At 41.2% G+C, this 26,438-nt stretch overlaps 1 protein-coding gene across 1 annotated transcript in view; it reads right to left on the bottom strand.

Moving 5' to 3' along the window:
- Positions 1–26,438, bottom strand: part of lama5 (laminin, alpha 5) — a 114,557-nt gene that overhangs the window by 59,610 nt on the left and 28,509 nt on the right. Inside the window, exons 3-6 of the mRNA XM_084720334.1 lie at positions 9,229–9,346; positions 5,930–6,048; positions 4,850–5,020; positions 4,382–4,479 (exon numbers count right to left, since the gene is read on the bottom strand). Coding sequence (XP_084576460.1) covers positions 4,382–4,479; positions 4,850–5,020; positions 5,930–6,048; positions 9,229–9,346 — 506 coding nt within the window. The remainder of the gene's footprint in view (positions 1–4,381; positions 4,480–4,849; positions 5,021–5,929; positions 6,049–9,228; positions 9,347–26,438) is intronic.

Here is a 26,438-nt window from a genome sequence, read left to right as displayed (position 1 = left end):
CACAAAGTTTGACGCTTTCACACGGTCCTGCAAAACATCATTTAAAACCTCTAGTTACATTTTCAGTTAAAGCTCTAAATCATTAACATGACATCTACAATATAAACACACATTTACCGTAAGGCGAACATACTGTACCAGACCTTTCAAGCATGTGCAGTAAATACAGCTTCAGTGGATTATAATGGTACATCATTTATTCTCAGCAGATGAGTATCGGTGTGTTTTATCACCATAATCTCCTTAAATCCCTCTAATCGAATATGAATGGAGGGAAGCCAGGACTCCAGGAGGTATATGCTGTATATTTAGGTCGACTGCACCGCGAGTTACTCATCATCAGCCTACAGACGCTCTCTGTTAAACTGCCATACATTATCACGGCAGTATAAACACCCTCTGCGGTGGAAATACACACCTTGGCTCAGGCTGTATGAAAGCAGAGCCATTAAAACACCTCTGTGTATTTTACACACAGTTGAATTACACATAATTATGTTTTGGAGGAAATTTTAGACGCGAGTCAAACCAGTTGTGCAACAAATTCTGCTCTTTTCTTACAATTTGTTTTAACTTGTCCGCACCAGTTTGGTGGCATTAACATAAGACGAGTTTAAACGTATGAAGAGCATGTAAAGAAAGGAGGGAAAACACAGGGACAAGTCAGTCTGCCCTCAGCTAAAAAACAGTCTGCACAAGCGTGTGAAGATGTGTGAAAGTATGCACACGTCTACTTACAGTAACTGCTGGGCCCCCCAAGATATTACAAACACCCATCAAACACACAGCCGTCCACATCTGTCTGGACGCAGAGCCGCAAATACTGACAGACACACAGAGGACAGGAGGTTACGCTGAACTTCAACAGATTCCTGCTTTAGTTTAAACACACACCTGACAGAGTGTCTGAGGCTGAACTCAGCTCTGCTCAGCATCCGTAAGATACAGACTCAAACACGGGTATGACGTCCAGAGAACTACCGTCTGCAGTGTAACAGCAGATCTCAAAGTCTCGCCTGAGGGACTCGTCTCTACAGTATTTAAACACCGTGCTAAGAAACTAGCACGACTCATTGTGGGCTGGTAATGTAAATGAATAATGACCCCTAACAGGACAAAACCGTTCAACTACCAGAATGTTCAGCACTTTCAGGACATTTCTGCTGTGACTTTTCAACTTTCTAACTTTTATACTTTTGAGAATTTTTAGCTCTTCAAATCTTCAAACCTAAACCACTTTGAAAGTTTTGTACACTTTCAGATTGAGCTCAAGATCAAGCTCACAAGAAGTGCAATGTCATTTTGACATTTTTAGACCAAACAACTAATCAATTAATAATAATAAAAGAGTCAGATGATTAATCAACAATGAAAATAATGGTTAGTTGTGGCCCTGTTCTTTTCAGGTGGTTGAACAAGTAAGATATGTTGCGTCATGGCACAGACAAGTCTCTCTACTCCCTGCACATAAGTTGTTCTTGTCCTAAATCTGAAGTACTCTCAACCAACAGATGATGATCTGTTTTAAAGGACTATCTCTTGGTCTCCTTCTCCAGATATTTGATTTTGGTTTTGCCTATGTCTATATATGTCTTACTTACTTAAATGCAAGTCCTGTTTGTGCAAGCTTAGCTTCAGTCCAGGCATGTGCTAAGTTGGTCTTGGCATTCTAAGTCCAACCTAAGAGTTGAGCTGGATGCACCATCTAGGCTTAAGCCTTCTTCTTGCTAAGATTGGTTGCAAATCTTACGCCTAGTCACGTGTTAAGTCAAAATCTAGGCTGATTAATGCGGCTTTTCCTCACTCAACAACTCTTAAAATTGCACAATATTTCAAGGGAATCCAGAGATATTGTGTTGACTGGTGCGATGGTGAAATCTATTTTATCTGAAAAACAATTTACGCCTTTCCAATTTTTCAGTTAGGACCAGGCTTAGTAGGTTGTAAGACCAGTTGGTGCTGCCCAATCCAGGAAATTTTGTGCAAGCTGCTGCTGCTGCTGCAGGTCGGCTGGCTGAAGCACTTTATTTGATAGACAGACAAAGACAGAGCGTGCATTTTAAATGTCGCTTTTCCAGTCGCTCATATTAATTAATTGTGGGAAGCCAAAACAGTGATTGAGATTAATATTTGATTAACTGTGCAGCCTTAAACCAGACTTCATCATTACAACTCTTGTTTCATTTCTTTCCATCTTCGTCGTGACCTCGGATTAACAACCGGATTTTTTAGAGCAGAATCACATGATAAAACAGAGCCACCTGTCTCTCTGTATCTACTGTCACTCAAATCGCAGCTTAAATATCTTCTGCAGAATGTCGGGGTCAGAGTGTAAACGTCTCCCAGCAGCAGCATATTATCCTCCACTGTACATCAAACTGACAATCCCACCTCCCCTCCCCCCCGTCTCACTCTCCTCCCTCTAAAATCCTCCCAAATTCCCCCAATCACTCATGCGCAACAACGTGAAAAGAGCAACATCACAGGCTTTACAAGAGACAGATACCTTCAACAAGTCTGCGCAAGTGTGTGTTAATGCATGTGCGATCATCTGCGTGTGTGTGGTGACTTACTGTATAATAGAAGCGTGCATGTGTAAAACAGGACACACAGACAACAAATATTCAAAGGCGGATATGTGATTGTGATCGTGTGTGTGATTCATGGTGGATTCAACAGTAATGACGGCTTATTGTAAAATCCTCCACAGCCTGCAGGTAGCTACACACACACACATGCAAATAAACTGCACACACACCTACTTAGGCTATATTCTCACATATACATCACAGACCTTCAAACGTATTATTAAATTAATCACACGCTGCCCACTTCCACTTCTCAAGAGAGACCTACACTTATCTGGAAATTCACACACACACACACACACACACTCTCCACACTCTCCACTACATCCATATGTGTTCAAACAAGCTCCATCTTGTTCCGCTTCAACAATAAAAACTAAATAAAGGACTTGGAGTTTATTTGGATGGAAGTTGTAATCAGACAACACGTCTTCCTCTCCATCTTCTTCCTCTCCACCTCCAGCTGTTTCACGCTCATAAAACTGCGTGAACACACAAACATCTTTTCTACCACTTCCCATCATCCTTCTTATTGTCACTTAGTAGTGGCTCCTCGTTTCCTCCCCGCCTCCACCTGTACTCACGCCTTTTCTCTTCCTTTGCATTGAAATGGGAAGCTGTCTTATTCCATTTCATTTTCATGATGCAAAACCCCAAACATAGTGCGGAGGAGCGACGGGAGCACCGCGTATTTACACTGCACTAAAAACGGTAGCAGCGCGACGAGGCACTTCACGTTTATTCTGCGCCGAGCGCTTCGCGTTGTCATGTCCCAGCTGTCCAATCATGGTGGAGGAGGGGCTGGACAAATAGTCCTGTCGGGCTTTGTCCAGCTTCAGCTCTTGGACCAAACAAAGCGACAAGAGCTGCAAAGATCAGCCGATTATTCAATTAGCTGTCAACTATCAAATTAAATGCCAACTATTCTGATAATCAATTAATCGTTTTGAGTTGTTTTTTAAAGAAAAATTTCTCTGATTCCAGCTTCTGAAGTGCGAATATTTTGTGTTTTCTCATACCGCTATGACAGTAGACTGATTTTTTGGGAGGTTGTGGACAAAACAAGACAATTGTGGAGGAATTTACATTCTAAAACAAAACCGATACGGGCTTTTACCCCATCGAAGAGCAATAATCCACTGACAAATGAGATGTGTTCAGCCTTGACTTGGTTTTCTGCTTGAGAAACAGCCTTGGTCAAATCTCCAGTAGAAAAAGACATCTGACAGATAATTTATTTATTTATTTGAAGGCAGATTCATGCTTCCTCCTAATTGGAATGTCAGATTTTACTGCCTCCTCTCCTCATGTGTTGTGACAAATCTTGAATCTTATTTGCATACAGGTATGCAGGTATGTCGTCCTGATGGAGACAGACAGCTCTGGCACAGAAAGAAACCACAGTAAAGAATAATTGGAACCCTTGTGCTTCAGATTAGAGCCTCATAGCTCGAGGGTGTGTATTTTGTAATGTGCTTTTCGCAGCGTTGAGTGAGTTTAAATGAGCGTGTGTGTGTGTGAGTGAGTATAGTAGGTGGCTGTTGGTTTGGCTGAAGTTGGGAAGACACATCTGAGTCACTATAATGACATTAATCATTTTTATAACCTGTTGTGTTTACAGAGATTTCCTCTCATCTTTGTTCAGACGAGGACGCAAACCCACACGCGCACAGCTACGCTACAAAACCCAGTCAAAACAATGTTGGTTTGCCGCAGCGTTGGGTTTGTGAGTCATGACACCGCAGTCTGACTCCCATTCATCAACGTTCATTGATCGGTTGAAGGCGTCTTACTTGTAGGGGTCGTTGGGGTCCTGGGCGTTGCAGGCCTCAGCGTGTCCGTTGCACACACAGCGTCCTCCGATACTGATGTCTTTGATACTGTAGTAATACTGCAAAATGAAAACAACACACAACATGTGTTTTTGTCTTTCAGTTCAGGAACAGTTCCACATTTTGGAAATTTTTTAAATTAAATATAATCATGCTAAATAAATAAAATGTCTTTGCTTGGTACAGATCATCACAAGTATCACAGCTTAATAATTTTAATATCTTTTTCAATGAAAATAAGAATAATGATGCAAAAATTATAACTCCCTCCCTCTTATATTAAAAATCAGTCAAAATAATCAAATAGATTTTCTCCTCAAAATCAATGTTCATCTGCAAGTTTGGAGCAAAATAAAAACAGTCAATAAATGTTTTTTTTTCACAAGGAAGTTGTATGGAAGAACATGGTGTCAGCTCAGGCAGTCTCACCCTGCGGGTGACAGTGGGGTCACGCAGCGCTTTGCCCATCAGGTGCCCCAGCAGCGTGTTGGTTCTCAGGAAGCGCAGCCTGATGTTGGTGGCCTTGGTGAACTCGCGCAGCACGGGCGAGTAGGAGAAGTTCATCGCTCCCGGCCGACCGTTCACCAGGGACACCACGATCTGAGAAGAGGACAAAGACGTTATCAGTCATCCACAAACAGGTGTGCAAGTATAAACATTACAAGCTGTACATATATATACATATATATATAAATATATATATAATATAAAATCATGGAAAAGACAAAGTTGTAGTACTATATGATTTAATTAGTACTTGTCGACGCTGTGCGAGCGTTGTCTTGACAATTACACACAGTCTTTATAATGTCTTGTTGTTTATTTCATTGTTCTGCATGCTCCTGTCTTAAGAACAGTTTTATATTAATACACAATTTTAGAAATGTACAATAATATTTAATACTGTAGAAAAAAACAAATGAAACATCTTGAAGACAATAATGCTACAACTAAACATAATTGTCTCTTTTCCTTATAAATGTTTTTATTTTTAAATCCATAAAATGCAGAAAACAGTGATAAATGTTGCTAATAAATGCTCTCTCTTGCGCAACACAAAAGCCACCAGGCTCCACTGGCGAAATCAGTCATTTTACCTCTCAAAACTCAGGAGTCGCTGGTCTACTGATGCTTCGATCAGTTAGTTTGTTGAATTATTGCACCATGTTCTGTGAGGTAGAACCACCGACTTTGCCTAAAGAGTCTGCTTGCTTTGCAGAGAGCAATATTTGGCTTATATAACAACAGTTTCCTGTTGGAAAAGGCTGTCTAACAGCAAGGTACATCTGTAAGATTATCAATAAGTACCTCATACAACCCTACTAATCCGAACGATCCCTTTAAATTTAAGAGGCTGAAAGTTGGAAATGTTTGCTTGAAAAATGACTTACAATCAATCTATTATCAAATCAGTTTTCTGTCGATCACCTAATAGATTATCTGACCAGTTCAGCTTTAGAGCTACTGACATTAAAGTACTTTACACACATAAATATTTTACGCACTCACCTCTCCATTTTCCAGCGGGACTATACGAGAGTATTCGGTGGTGCAGATGACATCATCATCATTGTTGATCCTCTCGATGGTCTGCTGTCCGAAACGCTCGATACAGTCTCTCTTGGAGGCTACACACACACACACACACACACACACACACACACACACACACACACACACACACAGATGATGAGAGAGGCAGAGAAAGGGGGAGAGAAGAGAAAAGCCTTTAATCAAACGTGTGAACGTCTCCTAATGTTAAACCATCTTGTGGCATTTTAAAGATACGTCTGAGTGTGACAGTTAGAGGAAGGTCTCATTTGCTGGAGGTCTGTGTTTGTCCTAACAACCCTCCATAAATATACCTCATCTGCATTTTTGGCTTCACAACATCTGGAAACATCAGCTTCCACTGACTCTCAAAAACTCTCTCTTTAAAGGGCCAGTTTGCAAAATTTAAAGAGATTTCTTGACAGTAAATGAACACAATATTCATAAGTTTGTTTTCATTAGTGTATAATCACTAATTTAGATTTTTGTTACCTTAGAATGAGCCGTTTATATCTACGGAGGGAACAGGTCCTCTTCCATGGAGGCTGCCGTGTTGCAATGCAATGTTTCTACAGTAGCTCAGATCAGACAAACTAAACTGTGCCTCTAGATTTGGGCTTTCGCAGCCACCGTAGGTTTTCCTACATGCTTGGAGGAGCAAATGATGTGTAATCTACAGCCTCACTCTTATCAATGGATGCTTGGCATTTCTTCTTGAAAAATGGCTTAAAAAAAAAAAAACTCATCAAAATTATTGATGATTAATTTATTTTCTGTCCACCAACAAATTGACCATAATTCTAGACTAACCTGTTTTAGTTATAGAAATCATTCAATACTGTGATTGATTCATACTGTGATCAACTGTGTTGTGTTTCAGGTGCTATATAAACAAAGTTCTTATTGGTACCAGTAACTAAACGATACTGTTCACATCAAGTTCACATCAAGACCAAGACAGATCCTCCACATTTAGGACATTTTTGAAGAAAATCATCATTGAAGTTATTTTATTGTATAAACATCGGCTGGTCAATTTATATTTTAGGAATAATTAAACTGTAAAAGTTGTTTGACAGTTTGAGATTTCAGTTTGCTTGATGAAACACCATGGAAAGAAGACACAGAAGAGGAGAGAGGGCTGATTTTATAATGCCAAGATGTCAAATCCAACCTAACTGTAGAGTGTGTGTGTGTGTGTGTGTGTGTGTAACAGCTGCAGCAGTTCAAACTAAAACAGTCAAATAGCTCTGAGATTTACAGCTTTGTGGCCAACGCTAATTTACTCTGAACTATTTACTATACAGACACACACAGACACACACACAGACACACACACAGACACACACAGACACACACACAGACACACACACAGACACACACAGACACACACAGACACACACTCCCCCTGACTGTAAGACACTGTGGATTGACTTCAGTGTTGCACACTGGAGAAGAGTTAAGCTACTTTTGTAAAATACTGCATCAAGTGTATTCAAACTGGTTAAAAGGTGCAGTGTTTGTCGAGATCTGTCTAGTATTTTATCTGGTTTCAGGAGACTTTTCTTATTGAGCTGAATTTTCAGGTTTTAAGGCCCAGTCGGCGGTGAGCTTGTCGGAGAACGATCCAACCTCACAAAAACTGCAAAACTCACAAAAAAATGTTTAAGTCTGTATCTAGAGCCAGTGTTTGGTTTGTCTGCTTTGGGTTACTGTAGAAACATGGTGGTTCAACATGACAGGTTCCATGGAACAATTTTTCCTGTATACGAAAACATGTTTGAATATGATATTCAATCTCATATGCAAACACATCCCCCTGAATCTTCCACCTTTAAAGGTTCTTTAAAGGCTTCGGGAACATTTTGTCAACAGGTGGGAGGTGACAACACGTAGCAGGCGAAATCAAGCTGACTGTCAGGTTGACACTCTGCCTTGTTCTGGTAACAAATAACCTAAACCGCTTTTCCATTCACATGTGCTGGCTTGACTCAACTCGATGTGTCAGCCCACAGCAGGGATTTGCATCTTACAGAGGGGCTTCATGCTTGAAGGTGTGTCTGTAACTGATGACGAGCTTAGCTCGAGTCGAGTGGCTGTAAAAAGTCGAACAAACACTTCATTTCCTGTACACTGTTTACAATAAAAGTCCTGCGTTATTTTGTTATTCAAAAGCTTTGATTATGAAGCAGTAAAATTGGGAAATGTTGGCTTTTCATCAGCAGTAACTTCACATGACTCCCACACACGAGGCATGAGGCAGGAGAGAAACTTCACACCACAGAGATTCAGTTAGGAGCTACAAAGAACTGACATTTGAACACGCAGACACTTTTAAAAACTTCTCTCTCTTGCTAAGCGCATTAAAAGTGGTGATAGAGATGCAAATCAGCACAGCACGGTTTAAAGTGAAGGTGGAAAAGCCCCACAACTGTAAACTGGCTCACAGGAAGCTCATATAGTGGTGCAGACTTGGTTCAGATTTGAGCTGAACTGTCTGGAAATCACATACAGATCATCTAAAAAGCATTCGTAGATCACAAATTTTAAGATTTATGACGACATGCAGGTTCCTTGATCTGGTTTGGACAGCGCTGAACAAACAGACAGTGAGTCCTTGTGAGTTTACTGGTGTGTGGCACATCTGCAGTAATGTATTCACCAGCAATCTGAGATGTGTGAAACTGAGAAGCTGCGGTACTCAAATGTTTAGAGTCAAGAATTCATTTCTCTGCCATCTCTGGCACAGCTTTCAATAATGCTAATTAATGCCAGCTCATTATGTGGAAACACTGTGTCTCTCTCTCACACACACACACACACACACACACACACACACACACACACACACACACACACACAGGTGAGGCCCCTCTTTCTCTTTTATTCAGGTAAAACATCAAGCTGCGACCTGTTGGCAGTCACGCCTGGAATTCCCCCGCAGCCCACCTGGACTGACAGCTGCCACAGCCAATCAGCTGGAAGCTCAGTGATGTAATGACCCCCCCCATCTCCCCGACCTGACCGACAAACCAACCGACCAGTGAGCCGCCTGCCCTCAGGGCCGCTGTTTAACTCTGAGATTAGAGGGAGAATTAAGGCGAACCCTCGGGGAGGTTAGGAAAGCATGAAGTGATGCTGATGGAATCTGACTCACTTTGGTCCTCATAACATCTGGACCCACACATCTGTATGCATGTATGCACTGTATAGGTGAATATGTACATATATGTGCGTGTGCACGTGTTTCTACTCACAGGCGAAGTACTGCCAGGGTTGGTAGTTCTGTCCGTGGTTGATGGATCTCTCCAGAACCCACAGGTCCGGACGGGGAGAGTTTGCAAACTTAATCAGCACATAGGCCACATGGAAGAGCTGCAGAGACACAGAAAGGAAAGAAATGTACATTAAAGAACATATTCAAACATAGTCAACTTTGTCTGGGTTGTTTCTGAACATTTCTGCTCAGCTAGACGTTTTTACAGTTGAGTTAGAGCAAGAAAATGTCGTCTCTCCACTTTGTTGTAATGAAATTACAGAAATACAACAAGAACCAAATTTGTTTCTGATTTGTTATGATGGACGATGCATTTAGGGATTAAAACAAAATAACAGCCAAGGGAAAGGATAAAATAAATTATGGGACAGGATATAAAATGAAATGGCAGGAAAGGAAAGATAAGATAAGATAATCCTTTATTAGTCCTGGGGAAATCTGCAGTGTCACAGGAGCAAAGTGGATAGTAAAACAGAAATGAGGGGAAATTAATAAAAGGAAAGTAATGTAAAGATAGGATAGGAAAGGATAAGATATGAAATGAAAAAAAGTAAAAGATAGGATAGGAAATTACTAGAGAACAAAGGAAAAACAGAAAAGAAAAGGGGGTTAGGGATAAGAAAAGGATGGAAATGAAATGTGTAAAGAGGATGGGGAATAAGAGAACAGGAAAGACAAGAAATTAAATTGTAGGAAAGAAAAGGAAAGCTAAGGGGAAATGAAACTGATATTAAAGAAAAGAAAAGGATATGAAAGGAGAGGATATGAAAAAAGGAAAGTAAGGAAATTACAGGAAATGATAAGACATGAGACAAAAGAAGGAAAGTAAAGCATAGGAAAGTAAAAGAAAAGAAATTAAGGGAAAAGAACAAATGGAAAATATATGGGTGAAAAGAAGAGGGAAAAAACAGAAAATATAGAAAGGAAATGAGGGGAAATTAATGGAAATGAAAGAAGAAAACCATCACCCAAAACAAAACACTTGCCAGCCTCTAAAAACCCTGTTGCACATTGCAGCGACCTGAACATTCGACCTGTGAAACTCCTGAGAGCACGTCTGATCTGTCACGTCGTGTTACACATCAGGTTACGAGTCATCGTCACAAAGCCGACCCCTGTCGCTAACAAGCACCAGATGCTCCTCCATCACACCTCCTCTGTTCCAGCCTCCTCTCTTTCGCTTGTCATCCCTCGTTCATTTCCTGAACGGGCCTGAAGCTGGTTAGACGGCGATGACAAACCGCTCTCATGGGCACAGAGACACAGAGACGAGTTCAGCTGGACTGTTTTGTCTGTCTGACCTTGGAGTCGCTCCCCGGTTGAAACAGAACACACTGAAATAACACAATGACGCGCATAATAACATTATAGCTAATCACAATCATCTCCAGCTTGTACATCTCCTCTGTGTGCGTCCTGAGAGCTCATTTTAGAGTGAAGCAGAGGGGCAGCATCACTAGTTTAACATTTCTGCAGGTCATTAGTTTTTGTAGCATTAAAAACTTTTTTTCTTCTGTCTGGTTTTGAGCAATCAATTTGATAAAATGAGGGTAAAAATGATCACAATCATTTTTCTTACACTGGGAAGGACCATGAATTGCAGCCTCCCTGGTTTGAGTCCGGTCAGCGACTTTTCTTACACGCCTTTACCGTCTAATCTTGAATACTGGCATAAAAATGCAAGATCAGATTTAAACTCTCAGATCATAAAGGTCCTGACGAGTATCGATTTTCAGCACCTCGGCTTTAACCTGCAGTGGGACAAGCCACACAAACACGACATATCTGATGACACCATTTGATCCAGAGTGAGGAGGCGGCGAGACGAGAGACATTTCATATTATTTTTTAAAACAAAGGGATTTTGTTGAAAACACGCTTTGGAAAAAACAGGAAACATGAGGAGAGACATGGGTTGCAAGAAAATAAAGTATTTTGTGGTACGTGCTGAAACCATTAGGCAGCGTTTTTTTAAGGACACTTACTCTTATAAAAGGAACTTTTGTTTGAGATGCAAGATTTTTTTTCCAGGTGATTTTAAGCAGGATGTTAAATTTAAGCTGAGAAAAATTTCTTTTGCCTCAGAAACTCTTACTGTGTTTCTAAATGTTTTTGTGCAGCCTTGAAATTCCTCTTCATATACCGTGCACCAAAGTCCTAGTGCAACACTTTTAAGATGTAACTAAGGCCGAGCCAGACGCTTTCAAAACTGTCATGATCACTGTTCAAATCAGTATTCAAATACTGCGTGGGTTGGGGTTTCAGAAACAGGCGTGTGCACGTGATATGAGCTCACAGACTAGTAGCCACAAGCAGAAAAGCATCCTCACAAGGGGGCTTTTCTATATATATATATATATATATATATCTCGTATATGCACAATTGCGATCCAATGTTCATGAGGATTCAGGACAGTTTCAAATGTAACGTTACACTCTAAAGGGCTGCACATATATCCCAAACACTGCTCCCTTGGCCAGGTCTCTCTGCTCCATTTGGTACCAATAAACTAAAATTAATTAACCATGCAAAACAGACACGGACGCTGCCCTGTTTATTCCACAGACAGATGTGTTCACAAATGAGCAGTCAGTTCGTACGATCCAGACAGTCGTACATTTTGTAGTAAATGTGCAGACCAAAGTTTGGGCACATGACAAATTTGACAGAAAGTATCATTTCAGCTTAAATCCTCAGACGTAAAAACCAACCAACTTGTCTTTCTGTCCCTGTTACAACAAGTTCAACGCTTATCTGGTCTTTGTCTCACCATCAGAGCACAAACACACACACACTCTTTGATCATCCATCACTGGTGTTCAACCTGTGATCTCCAGACTTCCTCCTTCTGACAGGCAGCTCTGTCAGAAGTGGTGACAAAACACACACACACACACACACACACACACCTGCAAAAACTAGTGCTACTCCATCACTGAGGAATGCCTGAAGTGTGTTTCAGGTTGATGAATGAATAGAAGGATGATGGAGGAGGAGAGAGACATGTCATCTTTTTTTTTCTGTTGACAGAAGAGACTCGTGTTCATCCATCATCCATCCATCTCCATCTGTCCAACCAGTCATACTCTGTTACTCCAAAGGCAACTTTGTCAGTATTTTGACATATTTTAACAACTTTCAAACTGCAACTTCCAGTGTGATTTTCATCGTTTCTGACAAAAGTTCTGATGTTATTAAAGAAGAGTCTTAACATGTTTTATCACGACTCTGAACAAAAAGAAAGCAGTTGTAAGAAACTTTTTTGTAACTTTAAACTTTGCCATAGAAGATTGTCCAGTTAAGAAAAATATTTCTACTTTAAAAAAAAGCTTAAGACGTATATGAGCATATGTGAGTGTGAAAGTGTGTTTGTGTGTCTGAAAGAGATCTAATGGACAGGAAACGGAGAACGAGGCCTCTACACGTCCCTCGGGGGCCAAAGATATTGAAAGAAAAATCCAGAAGCATTCCCCTGATTCCAGGGTTAAAGTTTGACCTGCTTGGGAAGCAACCTGAAGTTCAGAGCAGATCCTTTGAACCGAGGAAGTTTCTAACTGAAAACACACGACTGAACACGCAGACAAATCAGGTGATCTGCTCTGAACTGCGGCACCGACTCAGAACCGGATGACTTTGGCATTTTAGCCAAGATGGAAGGGAGACTTGATCACTTTAAGACAAAAAAAGAGAAGAAAAGATTGTGTGACAGCCGCTAGTGAAAGGAGAATAAAGCTGAATGAAACATCCACTCCAACATTATTATTTGCTTCAATAAAAATAAGGCACAGAATAGCAAAAACTAGAAAATAAAATAAGTAAATAATATTAATAATCAAATTATTTATATGCTGAATGTACGTCAAATTGTGAAATAATCCAATATATTTACATATGTTGCAGCTCAGCAATTTTTCTTTTCAAAATGTCTTTTTCCCAGTCTTTGTCAATGGAGACAAACAGGGCAGAGCCAGTTTTGTGGTTGGTTGTTGCTTTGATTTGAATGAGTGACAAAGCATTTACATAACTGAACTGAATTTGGTCATTCTGTAACTATAAAAAAAAGATGATTAAACAATAATAAAAAAAATCTTTTTTTGCAGCCCTAATGGGAAATTGATTTTTTCTTTTTAAATCAGAAGCTACAGGACTCAAAAGTAAGGCTTTCCTGTGATGAGTTAAACACCATGTCGGGCTCATAAATCTGGGAACTCACTTGCCCGACCAGGCAAGTGAAGAAAAACATTCAAATTAAACCCTGAACACAGTGTCACTCCCAACTGGCCAAATATGGCAGATTGTTCAGCGGACCTACGCTTCAAACTATGACGCTGCAGGTACCCCTCTAGTGTCTAGTTTTGCACGAGCAGGACTCAGGCTTTGGAACCCGGGAAACAACAAGTTTGTTCTGACGTTCAAATAATCATTCTGGTGAAACTTATGAAACTCTGAACCGATGACAACTGACCTCACAAACAAAATATAAGAGTAAAAATACAAAATATAAAAAACTGCATTGCTGTGGCTCTCTCAGCTGTCTGTCTCCAGCTCTCGGTGGGAGTCAGTCTGTTGCCTAGTCACACTCATGCACACACACACACACACACACACACACACACACTCAACAAAGGGTTTTGCTGACCCTTTTTTCCCTCCAACACACACACCTCCATGGGATTTATGGATTAGTGGCGGCCTCCCAGGTCAGCCTCTCTGAATTGCCTGTCAATCCCATCAATCAGACGGCCGTTACCACGGCAACGGGCAGCCAGCAACAGGTCAAACAAGGGGGAGATGGTGAGAATAAGCAAGATACTGGAAGAAAACTGTAGAGAAGAGAAGGAAACTCAAGAAGGCTGAAGTTCTTTAAATGTTCTTGATTAAAGTTATGAGTCAGAGTCGAGGCAGCCGCTCGCTGCAACAGCCCCGTCCTTGCAGCTCAGCGCCGAGTCGAGCCATCAAAGGCGTCTCAAAGCCACTTTGTCTCCTACAGACAGGCAGATGCGGTACTATAAAGTGCACTTTGTAAGTCAGTGAAAGACACAAGAGTCACTTCATCATGTAACCTCGCAGGACAGAGCCTCTCACCAACCGTGTGTCTTCAAAAATGACACATGAAGAGGTTAAAACCTGAAACAACTTTTGATGTGTGATGAAAGAAGGAGCACAGGGAGGAGAGGAGGAGGATGAATAGAGGTGGAGATAATCAAAAGGGCTGCAGAGTTTACTGTTTTACTGTACTGCTTACATGTGATTTCCACAGATTGCAGCATTACTGAGGTTTAGTCAGATGACTTAGTTCAGGTGCACTTGTATTGATGTTTAAACGCCCGCACCTCAGTGTGTGTGTGTGGGCGTGTGTGTGTGTGTGTAACACTACAATAGTTTTTTTTGTCTAATTAGGTTGCAAATTTATCAAACTGTGGTCATAAATAGCCTGGTTTTCTAGTGCTTCATAACAGGCTAGTGAGAGAACCTGCAACTGGTCATGTGCACAGCGTCAGTGGTGTTTAAAAAGTGTATTGAGTGAGATCAGCTGAGGCAGTGAGGGCGGGGCAACAAGGCCGCTGTGGCCTCAGGGCAGATCGTTTTTTTGAGGGAAATAAGGTCAAACTGAGGGGGCATGGCGGCCATTGTCTTCATGAAATTCCTGCCCTCATTATAAGCATTAGAAACCTTTGCAATTTTTTTAGCTTAGTGCCTCATCATACTAAAAGTTACAGTGCAACCTTAGACACCTGATATGACTGACCTACTATGACTCCATTCAGCCCGACTGAATGCACAACTAAAACTGACTTTTTGGTCGATTCTGCAGGCAAGAAGTAAAAGAAATGTTAAAAAATATAATAGAAATATTAACTCACACTGAAAATACCGTTTGAATGTACAGTATATGTATGCTACATTTGCCTGAGTGATATGTATCATATGTGTGCATACGTCTGAGGAATGCAGGTGTGTGTGTGTGTGTGTGCATGCATGTCTGGCCCCTGGCTGGTTTAATAATTGTACACATTCCTTGGTGGCACCACATTCCCGGTGCCTCAGGTAACCATGGAGATAAGACGGGAGACACACAACAAAGGGACAGAGGGAAGGATGGAGGGATGAAGGAGGGAGGGAAGGAGACGCTTCGACATGAACAAACCCTGCAGAGAGGAAGACTGAGAGTGATAAGCGATCAACTTAACGTGTCAAAAGTCGAAGCTTTGGTCGTGATTTCACATCAGCGCAGTATACAACTGTTTGTAAGTACATATTAGATACACTTACTCTTTCACAGTAAGCACAGTAAGATTCTCTGATTTACTATCAAACTCAAATGCATAATTTCTTTCTTCAAAATCCAATTGAGTCTGCAGGACTTCAAAAAAATGTCTCTTTTTCTCTGGGTTTCAATGCTGAGAGACGATAAAGATCTAATGGCTGGAATTCCACATCTGGATCAACATCAGGAGCTGGTCTCTGTGAGGTGGCTGAAATCATCGAGATGGAATCAGAAACTATTATGATTGCTGAAATAAATCTGATAAATGTAAATAAACGGTAAGTCCGCGGAGGATAAACACCTGATGGATTGGACGGACGAGAGGAGGAACAGATGGAGGGGAAAGAAGAGAGGTCCAAGAAAGAAAAAGACAGGAAATGACCTCCAGAATGAGACACTCTGGGCAGAGCTGGACGCTGTTATCATGGTGTGTGTGTTGAGAGTGGACAGTATCAGGATGTTTGACAGACAGATAGATGAAGGAAAGAAGGTTGGACAGCTGATAAATGTTCCCGGCAGAAAGCTGTGAACATGACTGAGTGTGTGTTTGAGGAACTACACTTCTGTAAAGGCACAGTTATCCCAGACTGGATCCAAATTCAGGATTCAGCAGACACTCTTCTAGGGGGGAAATCAATGATTTTCATTATCGACTGATCTGCTTTGACTTAAGGATAATTTATTATGTGTATTATTTTTCTGTTAATCACATGTTACTGCTGGAAGTTCCTGGAGTTTAAAGTGATATTTCCAAAATTCAGCCAATCACACCAAAACAATCTAGATGAATAAATAGTAACACGGGTAAGAGGAAACATATGTATTTTGGATTTTGGGGTGAACTGTCCCTTTAAATGACTTGACTGATTATCAGAATTAGCAGATGAATTTTCCGTCAGTCAACCGACTGACTAATTTCAGCAGTAATGCAGATTAAATGGACTCAATCGAGAGTTTAAAGTTTACCTCCCTGGAGAAAAAGGCTCTTTAATCACAGCTCACACACACACACACACACACACACACACACACACATGCTGCTGCAGTGACATCAGCGACATGTTCTGACATCACACAGCGCCGACAGATGTTCTGCTGTGTGTGTGTGTGTGGAGACGCGTGTGAGATATCTCTTTAGAGTAATCCAGGCGGATGGGCAGATTATTCTGGCGTCTTGGGGGCGTCGAGAGAGAATGAGCGTGTGTGTGTGTGTATGTGCATGTGTGTGTGCATGCATGCGTGTGTGTGATGGGGAATGTGTGTAGAGGTGGAGAGAGACAGAGGGTGAGAGAGGTTGACAAGAGGCAGGAGTAAAGGAATAATGGCGGCGTTGTAACGCAGAGATGGAGCTGCAGCTGCATCTGTCAGTGTGTACTGTACAGGAGATTTAAAGGATCATTCCGTGGTTCTAACTGCACCACCACCCCCCACAGGAAGATTATTTTAACAAAGCGTGACCGTATATGTACATAACCAATAGGTCATGTGTACATAATTTCAATGATAAACTTGAGAATGTAGCTCAGTGTCAGCTGGGATCGGCTCCGGCCTCATTGCATCCTGCAAAGGATAAGCAGTTACACAAAACAGATGGAGAGATGGAAAGTGAGAATGACATCTGACTGCACCTGGCAAAGGCTGTGCTCTGAATGGATTAGCTGATTAATTGACAGAAAATGAATTGCTAACAATTTTGATAACTGACTGATCATTTAAGTAATTTTTCAAGCAAAAAAACATTCCCAGTTTCTTAAAAGTGATTTTTTTTTTTTCTGCTTTTTATGTTTTATGTCACTCTACATTGTTTTTGGGAGGCTTTGGACAAAACAAGCAATGTGCAGATGCTTGTTTGGGTTGTGGGAATTGCAGTGGGCATTTGCCCACATTTTAATACATTCTATTACTTAAACAACTGAATTGCAAGATCAAAAACTGATGCTTTTCACTTTTGAATTAACTGTTGACATTTTTTGGGGACAGGGGCTCGCCTTTCCAAATTCTGGGGGGTTTTAAGGTTGGAAATTTTATGATTCTCAAGGGAAAAAAAGTAAAAATTCAGGTTTAGTTAGCAAGTAGGATTTGCAAATTACAACATAATTTAAATGTTATTGAAATCTCAATATGACCAAGTGTAATATTCAAATTTCATCCAACTGCCATGATGAAAAAACATCACTATAATGAAGTACTGTAGTGCTGCAGAGATGCTCTGACCTACAAGTTTTGTTCTTGATCATTCCCTAATCGTGAATCATATCACATTTTATATCACTTTTTTTTTTTCATCTACACTACTTCTGAGTAAAACTACAACAACAAACAAACACTGAAACTGTTTCAATAAGTAAAAGTTTTTCGGTGAACTTTCAGGTGCCTTGACAATCAGACAGGACTGTATTTTAACAAACAGTAAAAAAGTTTTAACCATAACTGTGTGCCTCAGACCTCACTATGTCAGATCATAAAACTTCTATTCCGACTCTGTAAAACGTGATTTCGTCTGATTCTTCGTCACAGCAAACAACGTGAAAATTTGATGACAGCATCCTTATGAAACATTAATCCTTCCATTCATTCTGCTTCTGCTGACTCTTCTTATTATCTGTCAGTCAGTGTGGGATCTGTCTCTCTGTCTCTATCAGACAGGTCCAGTGGTGCCAGTCTGAGGAGCAGCTGCTGTAATCACACACACACACACACACACACACACACACACACACACACACACACACACACACACACACACACACATTACAGCAGAAGAAAGAAGTGAAAATTTGATTCTTGTACAGTGTATCAGTGAATCTCTCTGGAGGGACGGCAACTGCTCTGTGTGTGTGTGTGTGTGTGTGTGTGTGTGTGTGTGTGTGTGTGTGTGTGTGTGTGTGTGTGTGTGTGTGTGTGTGTCAGGCTTGGACAGCTCCCAGAGAACGAGGGTCATTCCTCACATTCCAAGTCAATCTCAGTGTCTCTCTTGTACCTCTTTCCTTTCCTAATCCTCCCTGAACATGTACTCATCTACACCAGCCTTTCCATCTCTTTTTTTTCCGCCCTCTTTCTCCCTTTCGTTCCAACACATTCTCAGGATGACGCTCAAAATGTCTTCGTCAGTTTAAACAGTATTCTTGTGATGCCAACACCCTGACGAATGTGAAACATTAACGGATACTCTCTGTAGGTGCTATTCCATTCGCCTGTTTTTATGCACATTTTCTGTGTTGCACGTAAATACATAATCATGATGTGACATCGACTAAAGTTTCCATTGAAAAGTTTAAAACGTTAGATCTGTGTGGAGCAGTGAGGAGACTGTAACCTCGGGACAGGAATTTCACGAAGGTCACAACAGCCATGGCAGCCATGCCCCTTCGGTTCGGCCTTATGCCCCTCAAAAATGATCTGCCCTGCAGCCACAGTGGCCCTGATGCCCCGCCCACACCGCTCTAGCCGATTTCACCGTTTTCTCCTCTGCCTCTTTCCTGTCATCTGAGGAAAGAGAAACCAGCGTCATCTGTAGAGAACATGGGCAACATCGAGTGAAACTCTGAACACATGAGCAGTTGTGGGTGTGTGTGTGAATACAGACAGAAGTGTTGACATGATATAAACTTTCTTTGATCACGAAGCCTGATGTTACTGTACGATGCTGTGGTTTACACTGCAGACTGGAGTCTCTGTCCACAGTGACAAACAGCTGGATCTGTCTCTTCTATGAAACATCTGCACTTCTGTCCATGCATGTCCCGTCTCTTTCTATTGAAGCCCATTACAGCCAATGTGCTGAAAATAAATGAGACCCTCTAAGTCATTAAAATGAGAAACTTTCTCAATATTATTCAGTTACTATCTTGATAAAGTTGATCAGTTGATCAGTTTAAGGTACTGACTCATTATCTATCACACACTATGCAGAAAGCTAACATTATATAGACCCACCTCTGACTGCCTAATCTAATTTCCATCTTATTCACCATTTAGAAACAAAGCGATGTTGTGAGTGACACATTGTAAGACAAATATTTTATGTAACACATTATTAATGACAGTGAAATATCACATGGGTCCTTGTCAGGTACTGATAACCGTTGGTATTTTTAGGCATTTAAGAAGTGACTGATTGTATCATTTTTCTGCTGAGGACAGTCCTGAAGAAATAACAGATTTTGGCTGCTCCAGTTTAACACATGTAGCAACCATGTACAAGCTGTGGAGTGGTTATCCAGGACCCTTTGCTTGTCCTCATCCAAATTAAAAACAGACAGCCCTGTAGCCAAGGATGGGTAACTGAAAGGTTGCTTTTTTATTTCTTGTGCGGATAAATATCACATTAGATGAGGAAATGAATTTCTGTTGGTACCTCAAGGGTATGTAGTCTACACTGTCCCTTCCTCTCTCTCCAGGGGTTCGGGAATGTCCGTCTACTCCTCCGCCAGAATTCCAAGACAGAATTCCTGAGCAAGATTCCTGACGGAAGACTCTCACAGCTCCTCTTAGATTTCAGGGAGACAGTTATCTGTCAGTTTAAGGTTTCACTGTTTAAAACAAGACGTCTCTTTAAACATGTCTTGTTGAATTATTAGAGCAGAAATCGATACCGTGTCTATCAAAGCAGAGACTCTGACTTTTCCAGCGTCCAGTGATTTATCGTCCAACACTACTGAGATGTGAACTGGGCTTGGCGGCTTGTTCTGAGTCCACTGACGTGACAGAGCAAAGCAAGCATCTTTCTTTATCGTGGGTCGATGCCAATATACCTGCTTCAATGCTACGTACAAGCAGAAATTCGGTCACGTTTTGCATGTATGTACTAGTGGTGTCAAATCGTGTGCATCAGTGTGTTTTGCCTTTCTTATGATTTAACAATCATAAGAGCCTTAATGGAGAGCAGCTGAAAGAAGACAATTTGTCATTATTATTGCTGGATTTCTCATCTTCACACCGAACTTACAGTCCTGACAGAGGTATAAGCTTTTACAGAGAGAGATGAGCCTTATCTGATGTGGGGTTTAGTTAGCCCCAGGCTAAGGGTGGGGACATCTAACATTTAAAACTGCAAATGTCACATTAAGCCCCGGGCTAACTGACCCGTAGGCCTCCTGTAGGTTTCTCAAATTATCTGCTGCTGTGATTTACAGGTGCAGAAGGTGATTCAGGATAAAGATAAGTTGATTTTTCAGTCTCATTCCCATATCTCAGGTCATCAAATCACAGATGATTTGGACTGGTGGCTCAAATCCAAGATGATTGCTTTTTCTGAGATTATTTTTTGGCTTTTGACAGGACAGCTTTAGATCGATGGGAGGAAGACACACAGCAAAAGGCATGTGCGTTGGTTGCACGCTCTACTAACCGAGCAGCTGGAGAACCTGACGGTTGAGTCTCAGTCCCAGTTCATCAAATACTGATGTTTTAGGAATGAGACTTGAAAATACACTGTCTTACCAACCTCTGATTGAGGAAAGTCTCCCGTGACAGAAGTTTGGCTTTCTCTCAGACCGCTCAAACTAGATTATGCTTAAAAGTTACTGCAGAACTTTCGTCCAGTGACGCCAAAAATACACCGCCTACCCCACCTTTAAACTGTGAAAGAAATAAATGGGCCAAAACCTCAAATTTGTTGACTTAAAACACGATCTTGGCTCACTTTTTGCTCTGATTACTAGCCAATGAGTTCAGCAGTCGTCTTTTTTTCCCAGATAAAAAAAGGTGTCATCTGAAACTACACATTATCTGCAGGCCTGTAAATGAAAGGAAGAGAAAACACAACCAACACTCTCAGTGTACCTAATAACAGCCTGCATGTACTCAATAACCACCTCGATATTCAAACTACACGGTCCTCCAGGTGGCATTTCACTGCCCAGAGGCTAAAGATGTACAGAGACACCTTTAACACCTATACATCCCTGCAGCCGGTCCATACACGCTCAGCCAGTGATCTCAGTGTTTCTAAAATACTTCAGAAATGTTAAGATTACAGACTGTCTTCATCTTTCTATCTTCATGCTGGTTTGCACAGGGTTAAAAGCCTCTGCACGTACCCGTATATACCATCTCTGACATGTCAGGGCGAGACAAGGAAAGCTCGCTTAAGACTTGGTGATGTGATGCGTTCCAGAGATGTCACAAAGGCGGAAATACTGACTTCCCTCTGGAAAAAAAAATGGAAGAACATGTCCCCTCAAGATGGAATTTATAATCGCACAATTTTTTAACTCAGATCCAGAAATTTTCCTGTAACTACAACTTCCATATCTCCAAATTATAACTTTTTAGACAGTTTTTCATTCCCTGAATATGTTTTTGTCTTGCAATTATAAGAAAACTATCAACTTTTCTCCATGCATACGCATAATTACAAGAAATGAAAATTTTATTGCTTAAAAAAACAGGCAGTTAATGTGTTGCACATTGCAAAAAAATAAAATATTAACTTTTGGAAGCAAAAGCATTCTTATCGTTGCTAATGCTCTATGTTAATAGCATGTTGTGTTGCACAGAGGACTGAATTTCAGATCGAGTAACAATATCTTATCCATGTTTTTGTCCTTGTTTTTCCAAAATGGACAAGTACTGTAGAATTTCAGTCCTGGGAATTTCAGACTTCCTGGCTTGGTAGAGGTGCAGAGGAGAAGCTAAAAAGGTGACAGAGAGAAGGAGAAGAGGGTGAGAGCTGAAAGGGGAAGACAATGAGGAGAGTGGTCAAGATAGCAAGAAAAGAAAAGCAGACGTGAGGAAGATAGGAGGAGAAGGACGAGACGAGATAAGAGAGACGACTCCCGTCATGGAAAGACTGACTGAGGCTTCTTCTCAGAGAGAACTTATCAGAGCAGACAAGGAAGGAGGGAGGGAGGGAAGGAAAGGAGGCTGAGGGAAGAAGGATCACACCTTTACTGCTACTGTCCTTTAAGTGGCGCGTTTTTGCGATTTTTTTTCATGCATTTTTTATCTGTAGTTGTTGGACAGAGTTGATTGGTGAACTGTTCTCCTGCAAGAGTTTCCTGCAATCTCTTTTGTCTTCAGCGTCCACAAATTTATTTCCTACATGTACATACCTTAAATTTTTTACGTTTGTATTCTTGCAATTATAACACGTTTGTTATAGGAAAAACAAACTAAAGATGAAATGCAAATACAAGCTTATATTTCAGTGTAGTATAATACATTTTGTTGCATATTTTCAAGCAAACTACCTTACATATCAAGGTAATATGACAGTCTATTTGAACTAAATCTAAATTACCAAACAACCCATAAATTATGACTAAACTGAGGATGAAAACTTGCATGTTAAAGCATCCCAGTGAGATCCTATAAGAGCTTTTAATCATATAGAAACACTGGCCAAACCAAAGATGCAAAAGCTTAAATAAATGAACTGCTGAACAAAAGTGAATAAACTGCTTGAAATATGTCTAATGTGAACACAGTCTTAATAATATAATAAATAGAAAGAGACAGAGTAGTAAAAGAGAAAGGTGGTGGAGGAGCAGTGAAGAAAAAATTAGTAGCAGGGTGTAAGAGGAGGGGTGGGAGGTGAAACAGATAGAAGAGGCCCGGAGGAACAGTTTATCCTCGAGGTTCTTCTACAGATTGATGCCTTGTTCCACAACTCTGTCTGACAGTTCAACACCCCCCTCGGGATGTGGAAACCCCTGCACAGTGCGTGTCAGTGTGTGTGTGTGTGCGTCTTGTGCTTCTGTGTGTTTTAGACCTTGACAGCGAGAACATTTTTGAGAAGTGAGGACATTTTGTCCGACCCTTGCCTCAGAGTGAAATTCCTTAAAGTAGTTGGGCAATAAAAGCTGATTCAGAATCTTCAAAGTGTTGTTTAAGGGTTAAAGAGTTTTAGAGTTTATGTTAGAATTAGGCCCAGTGTATTCTAGAAAAGAAGAAGTTTGTACGATATATTGTCCAACCACATCAGAGGGTAAGTTTTTACAGTTGTTCCCGGTCTTGTAAGTGATGCCTGGAGAAGTGGGTATACTCTTACTTTATGTCTCCGATTTTTTTGCAAGCAGCCTCTTAGCAAAGAATAAACCCCCTCTGTTACAAGCAGTGACATGTCAGACTACTCTGTCATATTTGGTTCACCCAAAAATTTACACACTGTCACTTAACCTCCACTGCTTGAATTAAGGGAGTAAAGATCATTCTGAAATTCACATAGGCCACAGAAAAGGTGCAGATGTTGCAATCAGTGCTGGCACAAAGACTGAAGAGTGACAGAAGAGCATCATTTTGCATTTTAAGTTTATTACTCCTTATTCCTTGCTCCACACATGAAAATTGGACAACTATTCTCTCACCTTACATGAAATCTAACAGTTCCAGCAGCGGACCCCAGGCTACATTAACCAGCTCTGATTGAGTGATCCTGAGTCGTTCCCAGGCCAGGGCAGAGATGTAATCCCTCCACCCAGTCCTCGGTCTGCCCCATGGTCTCCTCCCAGCTGGACGTGCCTGGAGCACCTCCCTAAGGAGGCGAGCAGGTGGCATCCTTATGAGCTGCCAGAACCACCTCAACTGGCTCACGGATGACTGAGCTTCTCACCCTTTATCCAAGGGAGATGCCGGCCACCCTCCGGAGAAAACCCATTTCGGCCGCTTGTATCCACAATCTCATTCTTTCGGTCATGACCCACCCTTCATGACCACAGGTGAGTGTAGGAACTGATGGTCATACACAGGCCTTATACGGGAAATATATTAAAATATATTCATGAGGCAAACATGGTGTTAGTTTATTTATCAGGCCATAATTTCTTTTTCCTAGGTTGGTGAAGCTAAGGGACGACCAACCCCGACCAAACTGGCTTGCACACTACTGAATGAAGCACATCAGAGGGGGTCTAGAAGTGGGTATATGAAATGCAGACTGAAAAATAAGTACGCTTCCATATATCTGCATGCACCCTGCACTACACCACTGGTTGTTCCAAACAGTCACACTCAAAAGCAGAGCAAAAACACTGGCCATCACAGACATGCAGAGACACGATATGGTTTAAATCTGGGGATCATGGTGCAAATTTTCAGACCGTCACTCATAAAAGACATTCACAGCGTTGCACTCACTGTTCACATGAAAAAGTGACAGAAACTGTAGTTACAAACACAACAAGAGAGCTAGACCATAAGTCTAAAGGAGGTGAGAAAAAGGATTTAGACATTCCAAGACGAATTACCCTCATCACGTCCTCGACTATTACCATCAACACCACTGTACGCACTGAGCCTTCACCTCCCTAATTAGAAAGTCTGTCTCACAGACTTGTATTCAGACTTTAAATCGTTATTTTTTCTTGACGACTTAAAATCAATCAGCATGTGATCCTCCAGAAAACCTTCATGGGCCAGTGAACGCAACTTTGGAGACAACAGCTGAAGACACTTGAAAAACTCTGGGAAGATGCATCGCTCACATTTCATAAAAACGGCATGGCCAACAGTGAAAAGCAACAGATAAACACAGAGTGACACACTAGCTCCCAATTTGAGCATAAGGGATTTTTAACAATCTGTCAAAGTGATAAGATAAAGCTTCCTAACTCCCTCACAGAAAAAGTCTGCTGACATGTTGCAGCCCTACGAAAAGAAACTGACCGTAAAATTAACCTGGGAAATGATGCTCCAAACTCCAAAGAGGAGAGGGCAGGAACTGTGGGATATATAAAAAAAAAGAATCAGCAAATTGAAAAAACAGGTCCAGAAAGGGAGGACAGAAGGAGAAGGAAGGGAGGTTTCCTCTCCTGTGACCTCGACTCTCTCCACGTTCCCGATCCACTCCTCCTTTCATGTGCTCCCTCCATCCCTTATTATAACAGACAGCCGGGGCAAATTCCATAATTACTGAAGAATCAGAGGAGTGATAAGAGAGAGAGGAGGTGGGAGTACAGGTTATCCCAATGAAGAGAGAGATGGAAGAGCAGAGAGGGCGGGTTTATCGAAACTCTTCAGGGTTAAACACTGATGAATTGCATTCAGGCACTCACGTAAGAAGACTTATGATAGTGATCTGTCTCATATCAAACACAGTTAAGTTTGTGCTGTGCCTCTTCCTGAGATTTCTTGCATTTTTCCCTTGTGAAAATGGTGTGCATCTCACTGACTGAGACTATTCAATAAATATCTCGATGCATGTTCAACGATACGTTCATCTTAGAAATTTCTAAATAGCTAATGATTCTGTAGCCCTGTCATGATACGAGACTATGCAAGGTGTGAATCTACACATTTTGTAGCGAACTGTTTTGTATTTGTCTGTCACATTGGGCCGATGAAGCCAGGATGATGGTTTGCCGCAACTTTCTTAATAATTACATTTCATTCATACCGTCATACGAGTAGCGTGCAAATGAAGGAGAGCGAACAGTTGACTGCCGGTCCTGCTCATAGTGGAGCAGAAACTTAGCAGCAAGTTGGTGCAAAATGAAACAAAAACGTTGTCAGTGAACATTTTACTGATATGTTCGATATCAAGATTTCTGCTGCATGTATAAACATTTGCTCATAATGTTAATATAAAATTTGTTGGCATTAAGTTGCCTTCAAAATGTATTTTCTGTTGCAATTAGCTGTACCTAAACCTAATTCCTAGAACACACACAGGGTTGGAATTAATTAGCTTAGAATTCAAGTTGAGGGCCAAACTGTGTTTGCCTTCCCCCACCTGTAGAGAGGTCAAAGTTCAGGGTCTGTAGCTGGTGAGGCATCACTGTCAAGGTCAACACTGAGGCTGAACTCTGATGGCTGGTGGACTGGGATTTTTTTTTTTTAACAGTTGCAACAAAGCCATGCCATTGAAGCAACATGCACAATGCAGGGTCTGTGGAAATGGCTAAACTAAAATGGTATGCATCCACTATTAATGTTATTAATTACACCTGGACTTTTCCTGCTGCGACATGTTCGGGGAAAT

This window comes from Lutjanus erythropterus, chromosome 6 (assembly GCF_056507025.1).
Source record: "Lutjanus erythropterus isolate fLutEry1 chromosome 6, fLutEry1.hap2, whole genome shotgun sequence".
In the NCBI taxonomy this organism is placed as follows: domain Eukaryota; kingdom Metazoa; phylum Chordata; class Actinopteri; order Lutjaniformes; family Lutjanidae; genus Lutjanus; species Lutjanus erythropterus.
Note: the sequence above shows the minus strand (reverse complement) of the source record. Positions and strands in the feature narration are given on the sequence as shown.